Source organism: Gallinula chloropus, assembly GCF_964237585.1.
Source record: "Gallinula chloropus genome assembly, chromosome: 3".
NCBI classification, from domain to species: Eukaryota; Metazoa; Chordata; class Aves; order Gruiformes; family Rallidae; genus Gallinula; species Gallinula chloropus.
In genome coordinates, this window is record NC_140087.1 from 64,547,217 (window position 1) to 64,557,838 (window position 10,622).

The window sequence follows — 10,622 nt, forward strand, 5'->3', positions numbered from 1 at the left end:
GAGCAGTGTTGATTAAGACGTGCCATTTTTACTTAGTTTCATTTAAGCACTGGGCTATACCACTCATGCCTTTCTAAATATGAAATGGACAGCTTTATCTTTAAACATGAGTTTACAAAAATGTACTGTACAACCAATTCCTTTTAATTCTCCAAATAAAAATAAAATTAAAAAAAAGGTCTTATAGTCTAGTCACACAGATAAAGCTCTAGGGAATTTGAGTAATTCTTACCATTTTAACCTTTGGTGTACCAGAAGCCCACTTGGCTTCTATTGACTGAAAAGCAGGCTGTACCTCAAGAAAGCCATACCATCGCTTTGCATGGACAGGAGCTTTGTTTTGCTGTAATTGTTCCTGCCATATGTTATTATCTGTTAGAAGACAAATAATTTGTATTTTAATAGGTTGGAAAAAGTGGAATAATTACCATCAGCAATTTTAATAGCAAAATAGATTATTATTTTTTTAAAAAATCTGCTTCTGAAAAGACCTTTAGTCAAGGGGACACAAATAATTCTAAAGCACATTAAATAAACTCCTTCCAAACCCAAAACATACTGCATTCTTTCTTGGATTCGTCAAAGAGAAGGTGGGGAGACTGGGGAACATATATTTTGCTACGTTTTACCCACTGCAAAATTGGTAACAACTTTGTCTAATGTTTCCACATTTGAATGTTTTCCTAAACTTTATCAGAAGTAAAGCATGCATCAGTAGTACCCTTAATTTTTGAGGGGCCCTATTCCCACAATCTAATTTTCAAGGAACACAACTTCACTAGAAAGAGTCTGACAGGGAAAGGTCCAGGGTAGGGCAGGGGCGAGGGCAGTAGAAACACATTCCCTTCCAATTTCTCTCATAATCATCAAATTAGGGAAAAGATGGTTACAATGAATGGTAGATCGGCACCTATCAACTTCAGGCATACATCTAAGAGAATATAAAAATAGATCATCAATGCTTCTTTTAACTTCTGAAATGCATTTCATAGGGTAACATATACCTCTTTTAACAATTCAAGCTAAACACCAAAGAAATTTTCTCTACACAGATAATGTCATAGAAAGGTCTGTGTATATGATTTTACTCTGTATTTCAAAATAGTTAAAATATTTAACCCAAAATTTTAAGCCACAGCAACTTTTCACACTTAAACAACAGGCATTAAAGTCTTACAGTAAAAAACTCTTACAGGTAAATAATTCTTACAGTTAACATAGAAGCTAAAAAAAGAAATCTATATTTACATCCTGTAAATTTCTACATGTAACAATAGAGTTTCCTAAGCTATACTACTCCCAACACTAGCAATGCACAAGCCAAAGCCAGCATGCACAATAGTACAGTGTCTGACATACAGCCAAGAGTCACTACTAGCATCCACAAAAAAGGAAAATCATGGACCCCTGGTACACACTGACTGCAAGCCACCAAAAGCAAGACTTACTCATACCTTTTAGTAGAGCCCAGACACACAGGTCTGCAAGACTCAGTGAGTTTCCAACCAAGTACGTTCTTAAAGACAGACAGTGGTTGAGCTCTTCCACTGCTGAAAGGAACTGGCTGGCAGTAGATAACTTTGTAGCACTGAACTCCAGCCAATGGTCAATCTAGTTTAAGGGGAGAAAAGATTGTCAAAGTTACTAAAGGAAAGAGAAAGAAGCTTGTGAAGAAAATAAACAAAAAAGTAATAATACAATCCATTTAACAGCTAAACAAAAATATGAACTGGAAAATTAAATATATTGGACAACAAATCGTAAGGTATGCTTAAAGAATGCTTAAAATAGAATATACTGCAACATCTACCCACTATACTAAATGATTAATTTATTGCTTAAAGGTGTATTCAAACTGCTGAAAATACCAACTTTACTGAAGCAACTTCCATTGGTAAAGTAATCAGCTGTTCTTAGGTACTTTTTTATCACACTCAGTCTATAATAATCATCACTACCCCTCGACTATTCAGATACCACCATTCAGGTGACCTATATGATCTTCACGGTACCACTACTGGATAAGTGTGCTGTTTTCCCCTGAGTTCCTATCTTCTCCATCTCCTCTCATTTTAGATTTGAAGAAATTAAATCCGTCCTCCACCTCATTTCCTTCCCCCTTTCCAGCAAAAGGATCTTTCCCCATAAAAGAAAACATATCTTAGTAAATATTTTTTTTTTTTTTAATGAATCAGGCCCTCATTAATAATGTAGCCCTGTCTAGAAATCAAAACCTTAATACTGTGAGAGACTAAGCGTCTCTTCTAGTCCTTGGTCCCTATTTCATCTGCAAGTGTTCTGTAAACTACATCGGGAATCCTTCCAACATTTGAGGCAACGTGGCAGACACAGATGTTACTTACACCACCACAGAATTCAGTTCAGTCACTTGCAGTTATGCTCGTAAATATTTCCACCACAAATGCAGCTGTTGCTGTACTTCTCAAAGTATAACTTTATTTTTGAAAGATGCAGAAGTGAAAAGAATATTTTATCAGGAATACCAATCTTGAAAGTGTGTTTGCAGAGGTCTCGGGGCTTAACTTAAAACGGGGGTTTGGTCAGAAAGTTTAAATAGCCACAAGACAAGCTAAGATACCTTTTAAAATGCCTTTTTACCAGACAACACTTCTCTTTAGAGCAGCCAGAAGGGCTGAAGAGTGATTCCTACTAGCTTCAAACAGTTGGAGAAAAGAATTAAATCAAGTCTTTCAGTCCCGCCCCCCCCCCCCCCCCCCAATTTCAGAGGAAATAAACTTCCATTTCAGCCGTCAGCTTCAGCCACCAACTTAAAATTCAGCATATGATTATTCTGAGCTAGACTTCAGAAGGATTCCCTTTCATTTCATACCACATCTGCAGTTTCTAATCACTTTTTGTAATATGTGTAAGCAAGGAAGACCAAGAAAAATTCCCTCTTTGGCACAAAATTTCTAGTCTGCTCGCATCATCACTAGGGAAGCATAATAGCATACAGGACTTCGCACGAGGGAACAGCCCATCTATGTGGTGATGCCTCTCCACATTTTGGTGAATGAAACCAGGGTCAGGGGTTTGTCCCTCCTGTACAGGAGGGATCAACTGAGAATTTTATAGTCATACGGTGTTTCCTTGTTGTTACAAGGTAGCAACTGATAGCAACAGAAATGGGAACATGAAGAGTGAAAACTGCAGATACCACCTTGCAACCTGCATTATTCTGTATTAGTGACTTCTCAGGACAAGAGTCCCTGTTGCAGTGGCTGGAAAGAGCAAGACTTTCAATTCTTGGATTTATGAATCAGCTTTATAAGAAGCAAGCTTATGAAAACAAAACCATTTCACATTTCTCACAGTTGGTACTTCAAACAATAAAATAACAGAACAAGAGACACAGGTTCCCAACACAAACAAACAAAACATACCACAGAAAAAAAAACAATCAAACTTCGATCACAGGAGGAGAAAAAGGAGAAGAAAAAGAAAGGCATGATTCTTTCTCACCTCCGTGTGTTCTAACAGATTGGAACCATACAGCCCAGAAGAACCTGCAATTCTAGCCAGATAACGAGCTATTGAATTCACATCGGTAAATGAAACATGCCTAAAAAGAAAATGAGGCAAAATAAAGGTGTATTAAATTACCAACTCCAGTTATTATTGTAGTATACACACGATTGAAACAGGTATAAAGAAAACCAGCTAGTGCCAGGTCACCAGAATACAAAAAATAAATTTGGTGAGAGAATGTATCAGCCCTTGCTTTTCTATCATGACATGGAACAATAAACTTCTGAACACAAAACAACTTTGTTTAGGCTGACAGAAAGAAAATAAAACTCTGATTGTGCTTTCAAAGAATAAAACTCTCTCTCCACATCTGACAGAATGTATAGCCTGAGCTAAATATTTTCCAGAACATAAGGAGCTAAATCAACATTTAATCCCCTTTTCATACCAGAAGGGAAGCTTTCAAGAGGATTCCTATAAATTCTACAGAGAAATCAGAAAACCTACGCTGCGGTTCTAAGGGTGACCAAGAGATGGGCGAAAAAAATGTTCTTTTATTACTCCCTTTACTCAATTCACACTTCACAGGGACAATCCCCTGTTGAACTATCTCAGGTGTCAGTATTTCTGTTTTTTACCCAGTCGACTCCAGATAAGAGACTAATTTGAATTTGGCTTTCCCATTCTGCTGTTGAAATAAATCTCAGTAGATCTGTGTCAGAAAGGCTCTTGAGGAGCACCATTCTGAGCTTTGATCTCCCTTTTTTACCTTACACACCATATTACAAAAAGCTACACACTCCTGAAATCTAGCTTCATAGTCATACAAGATAAAAGTGACCATTTTCATTAATATTTGCTAAAAAGCTTTGGAAGAAAGATGCATCACAAACATCAAATCTCCAGATAATAGTCATCTCCACCATCCACAGAGGTGGATTATAAAACTTCTTGCTTCTAAGCAAGGACCGACATCGACAAAGAGTTGCTGTTGTGTTCTGTTCCACTCAATTTAATGGACTGAATGCTACATTTCAGCTTGTCCAAGAAAGGTTTTAGTTTCTATTCTGCCACCATTCTGTACTTCTTGTTACACCTATTGTGTCCTTCAGAAAATCAGAATTGTTGTAGCCCTCAAAAAGCCTTGTAAAAATCAATGAAAGTTCTGAAAAATATAGAGAAAACTTCTTGATATATTAACAATTATAACGAGTCCCATTTTTAGTATAAATAGATCAGCCAATCCCATTAGGCTAATTGCACTAAAACCTAAGGAACATGGCTTATTTGTAGGGTTTTTTGCTTCTACCTTTTCAAGCCTCTCGGATCCAGCATACAGAAGAGTCATAAAATAGAACTAAAAGCAAAAGCCACAGTGAGAGGGGTTAACACACACACTGCTATCAGATTTTAATACAGCTTTTACAAACTGAACAAAATATTTCTAACACATTTGCATCTACACAAAGTCTGAGAGTCATGTTTTTATTGTTTTCACTAGTTCACACTGAAACAACTGCCCTTGATTACTGGAGCAAAACAGAATATAGGAGCCGTAACTATGTTACTCTAAGTAATAAAAATACAAATAAGAGGATAAACATTCAAGAAGCTGAAGATAAGATGGGAGAAGTAAAGAAAACAAACACAAATCAAAACACTTAGCTGACAGCTAATTTTTAGCTAGTTAACTGCATAGGTTATCACCACATTTTAACTGCACTTCAAAACATAACCCAGAAAACTAGAAAAATATTCTGTTGTTCAAGTCAAGTTATAAGAACTAATTGTTTCCTGGAGAAAAAAAAAATCAACAACTGAAATATCCCAAGTGAATGTCAAGTAATGCCAAAATAAGATAGCTCCAGCAGAACTGATGCCATGAAATCCATTTACCAAAAGCATTAGTTGAGATAGGAGTTCAGCTGATGCTTCTCAAGTTACAGATACACTTTTAACAGACTTTTAAAATAAAGAATCAATTCTTAAAATGATTGTACAAATGAGCAAGACAAAATTAATGCAATATTGAGGTTTGGAATAACATCTTAAAATCCCATGCCAAGGACGAGAGGACACTGATGCAAAAAAAAAAATCCCATCTGATGGGACCATGACTCTATAGACATTATGCACACGTGGACAAAGTGCAGAAGGAAAGCTTTCCCTTTATGCTTCTGACAATCTACACTACAGCTAAAATAAGTGGGCTTTGCAATGCAGTGGGAAGAATGGATAGTAATATAAAACTTAGCAAAACATTATTTAAAAGCTGAATATAAAAATTTATATTAGTCCCAGATCATCTCCATGTGTCACAGGAACAAATGTGTGCACGTGTACATTTTGGTATATAGGTACATACACCACCTAAAGTGAGAAATTACAATGAAACCAAATCCTGACTAAGATTACTCAAGTGGAAAACTGTCCTGCAACTAAAAATCTATCCCTCTGCTATGCATGCTGTATCCTGTATGTGCATAACACACACTGAAAATTACTAATGCTGTACCAGCAAGTCCCAATAGAATCTGTCACATTTGCTTCAGTTCAAAACCACAAATCACTAGGCACAGCAAAAGGCAACAGGCAAAATCAGAGATTACAGTAAAGAACGAACTCATATCTGAGTCCAAGTCCAACATTTTAAACAGAAAGCAGTATTTACAACCTATAAAACAATCATTATGACTGAAGACCGTGAATCATCCTGTGCTTGATATTTTGCAAAAATATGTACATAGTCACGAGCTCTTTCCCTGAGGTTGAAAGACAGTGGGAAAGCTGTCAGTGTTAATTTATGAGCATCAAGCCAGGATCTCTGCAACACAACACAAAAATACCATGTTGTTTCAGAACCATTCCACAGACATGCGGAAACCAATTTATGATGCACTGGTGGCTTTAACAGCTTCTTACTGAAACAGCTCACAAAATATGAGGTCGTCAGCAAGTCCATGCAGAGTGTTTTTTCCCTGTCCCTTCAAAAAACAATCAGCATTCAAAGACTACACTTAAATCACTAATCCCAAACTTGTCATAGGGTTAATATACTTTTAAGTTAGGACTGCAGTGTCTAAGGGTCAAAATATGCAAGGGCAGGGTGATTTTAGAAGAACAGATAATAGATTTCTACAAATTGCTAAGACTCTTTTTAAAGGATGCACACAGATACAATGGGTACCATGGCATGGTTAATTAGCACTTTTGTGTGATAACATCATGCCTTCACCTGTGTGCAGCAGTGAACCCAAAATAATGCCATATAAACCTCCAAAATTCACTCCACCGCTTACATAAAATTCCAAGGAACCTTGTATACCAATCTTGGCTAACATAAACCAGCCTTGCTTCTGATAATCCATGGCACCTCACAAAGGCAAACACGTAAAGTGACTAGTACAGCATAAACGTTTACACCCAAGTGCAGGCAAATAAGCATACCAAGGCTCTTTTTTTCCATAAAGATGGGGTTTAGAATATATTGTAAACGTTCTGTTTGCAGTGAAAGGAGACCTCAGTAATGTGACAATGAACAAAACTCTATTCTTCTCTTCCTCCTACCTGAAAAGGTTACTGTCAATGTTACAACCATGTGATGTTTAAAACTGCTGACCCAAGGCTAGGAGGAGAGATGCAAAGTCACTTACTCGGACACACGGAGGACGGTTTCTTTGCCTTCTTCCAGTAATATTTCAACATTATTCTTCACATGCTCCACTGTCAGCAGAGCTCCTTTAAAAAGCAAGAGAAAAAGATACTGAACAGGAAAGGTATTTTTCATAATAGCAACAAAAGAGTCACATTTCTTTGCAAACAGGACCAGGTGACTGAACTGGCTCCTTGAAGTAAGATTGCCCAGGAAAGAAATCAATGTTCAATCTCATATGCAAGAGGCTTCTTATTCCTGGCAATCCTTGCAGCTTCAAATTAATAATGCCCAGCATTCAGTAATCTGCAGTGAGCTCAGCAAGTGTCAGCAACAACACACATTTTGCTTCCTACTGATGTTGTAAAAATTAGTTCTGTCCCCCAATACAGAGAATATAATTAAATTGCTTTTGATTATCAAACATTACAGCAGCATACTTCATCCCAGTCCTGATACACGCGTCAAGAGAGATCAATTACTGAATATACCACTATTTTCTGAACAAGGATGAGACTATGTTTAGCCTGACTTAATGTTTATGAAAAGATGAGCCATTCAAAACTAAGAAACCCTACCTGGGTTAAAATACAGGGAAACTTATATACAGTTGGTGAAGCATCAGAGTAAATAGTTCACCAGTCATAGTAAATGGTGGTCTCTGGAAATAAAATAAGTTTTGAACTTTTTTGGCTAAATCACGAACTGAAAGACAGCTCTGCCCATATTCAGAGGAGCTTGATGCAAAGCTGCTCTGATCTTCATCTCTAGAGCATGACACAGTAGCTCAAACAAAGCAAGGAACTAACTTGGCTCTATTTCTAGATTGGCTGTGATCCAGGATCAGCCTGCTGCACCCAAGTTACAGGAATTTGTGTTCTCTTGCTCAGAACAGAAGCTCATACAAAGACAGGAACCTTCTGCATACACAAGCATTAATTAAAACGAGCCAAAGGTTTTGGTCATGAAAGGCATCTAACCTGTTACTGCCTTCATACTGTACTGTGCACTTTATATTCCCTAGAATAATGCAGACCACCCAAGGCAGATGATATTGTAAGCTACTAGTACACTGGCCTAAATACAAAGCACTGGAGCTAGGAATTCCCTAGCTTTCACAACGCTCAGGTGCAAGCCCTTTTTCTGGCATTAAGCTTTTATCAGCTGTAAGTCAAGGTTCTTCCCATCCCTCAGCTGTGAAAGTCAGTATGACACTGCTTACACAACGAGTTTGTTGAAGACATGTAAGTATTTTAATAACATGCATGGAAAGGCTTTGACAACAAGTGTCATGCATACCAAGCTATGTAGTTAACACTAATGACATTAACAGCTACCGCACTTTTCCCAGCGCACAGCCATGATGAATAGTATGAAGCAGGAATGAGTAGGATGAGTGCACTTGTCTTAAAAGAAAGATTTACTAAAGTGTTTTCATCTCTAATATGCAATACTTCTGACATAATCATGCAACCTCCTTAATTAAATCTCTAGAGCTACTCATCAGCTATCACAAGGAAAAAAAAAATCCTTCAAAGCCCCTGAGCCCATGTTAATCATAGCTCATGCTGTATCATACCTTTCCTAGCAAATCAATATACACAAGCATGAGGAGAAATGTTACTTAAAGCTCATGATATTATATCTAACATCAGCAGTCATGCAAGTTGCATTCCACTCTAAAATGCATTTGGGAGTAGCAGCATGAGAAAGCAATCAAATCAAGATGAAGGAGGAGAAGTAAATGCACTGCAAATACTTGCAATAAAACAGAGAAGAGGTATTGAACACATATAAGAGGCTGCTTCCAGATGACAAAGTTATTTCTCAAGGCAAAGTAACATCGAAGGACAACAGTCAGCTGCGAAAGCGTGATACTGCAGCGCAACTCTGAACCAGCCCCCCAGGCGAGCCGAACCGGAGCAGCTGATTAGAACTGAAACCGAAACACACCGGCAGTCACACCGAGCTCGCAAACAAGCAGCTTTCATCGGGGCTGCCCTGAAAGCTTCGCCTCAGCGTACTAAGTCACTCAAGCGGTCTGGCCGTGACTCGGTTTCTCTAGCGCACACCACGCTAGCTGCCGGCAGCTGTCACCACTGCCCAAGGGCTGCTTGACACGTAAGGGCGGCAGGACCAGCTCTGCCCGATCCCCGCAGACTGAGACTGGGCAGACGCGGCGTGGCCCAGCACCGAGCCGAGGCCAGCAGGAGCGGGCGGGCTGCCGGGCCGGTGCCCCCTCAGCGCCTCAAATGCCAGCGGGACCCCGTGGGAGCAGCCATCAGCGGTGACGTGGTCCCCTCCAGCAGGGGCCGACCCGCCGCGGACGGTCTCCACCGTCTCCTTTAACGCGGGGCGGGGGAGGGGAGGGTCGCCCCGCACCCCAGGGGCCCACCGGCGCCTCAGCCATCCGGGCCGCAGAGCGAAGGAAGGACGCAGGCCTGCCGCGCGCGCCTCGCCCGTGCCCGCACGCGGGGAAAAGCAGCTCGCGGCGCCACATGACGCAACACGGCGGCCGAGCGCCCCGTGAACGTGCGGGCACGGAAGGGACAGCGCCCCGCCAGGGAACGAGGAAGGGGCGGAAGAGCAAGGCTCGGGCCGCGCTTACCGAGCGGGGGGCTCCCCACGTTGACGGTGAGTCTCAACGCCGCCATAGCCACCGCACAGCCAACAGAAAGGACGGGGTGGAGCACGCAGCGGCGCCAGCTCCTTAAAGGCCGGCTCGGTAGAGCCCGCCTTGGCTCCGCCCACCGCCGCGGGGCGGGGCGCGTTCGTCACTTCCGGCAAGGGAGCTATAAGAGCGATGAGGCAGAGGGCGTGTTTCTATTTCAGTGCTGAGTGGTGGTTTTGGCGGCGCTTGGCTGTAGCCACCGCGTCGCGGTTGCGGCCCGAAGCCTGTCGGGAGGGGAAGGTGGTGGTAGCTGTGATGTTGGAGCCGGTCGGGAGGCGGCTCAGAGGCCATACGCTGGGCTCTCCTGGCCGGCGCGGTGCCCGCCCGCCCTGGGTCACGCACCGCTACGGGCGCTCGGTAGAGGCTGGCGGCAGCGTGGAGGCTGCCCAGTCCGGGGGTGGTGGGGTCAGCCCGAGGGCGGGCGCTTCTCCTCGCACCGCAGCTCCGGCGGTGAGGCAGAGCCGTGCCGGGAGCGTTGCGGGAGTGAGTTAACGGTACGTGCTCCTGACGTGGAGGTCTGGTGGTAGCCCTAGGCTGGCTCCACTCGCTTTTCTGTACGCGATGGTACAAGCGGTTCCTCCCCTTCCTATCCGTAACGATGCACACGGGCCCCAGCGCGGCGCCGGCGCGTTTGAGAGCAGCGGTTTAATCCGTCTCCTCGCAGCGTGCTGCCTGTTACGCTCCTCGCGAGCGCGTTGCCTCGGTAGTGGGTTGAAGCCGTTTCGGAATGAGTTAGAGGAACGCTGTGTCAGCCTTTCTTCGCAGAAGACAAACTCAAGTTCACGTGGCAAGGGCAATGCAGTGATGCTC

The 10,622-nt window shown here is 41.9% G+C and overlaps 1 protein-coding gene across 1 annotated transcript in view; it reads right to left on the reverse strand.

Moving 5' to 3' along the window:
- Nucleotides 1–9,132, reverse strand: part of EPRS1 (glutamyl-prolyl-tRNA synthetase 1) — a gene marked incomplete at its 5' end in the record, with an annotated part of 43,140 nt that extends 34,008 nt beyond the window's left edge. Inside the window, 5 exons of the mRNA XM_084261097.1 lie at nt 233–372; nt 1,455–1,611; nt 3,484–3,583; nt 7,143–7,227; nt 9,060–9,132. Of these exons, the coding sequence (XP_084117223.1) occupies nt 233–372; nt 1,455–1,611; nt 3,484–3,583; nt 7,143–7,227; nt 9,060–9,132 (555 nt within the window). The remainder of the gene's footprint in view (nt 1–232; nt 373–1,454; nt 1,612–3,483; nt 3,584–7,142; nt 7,228–9,059) is intronic.
- Between the last annotated feature and the right edge of the window lie 1,490 nt (nt 9,133–10,622).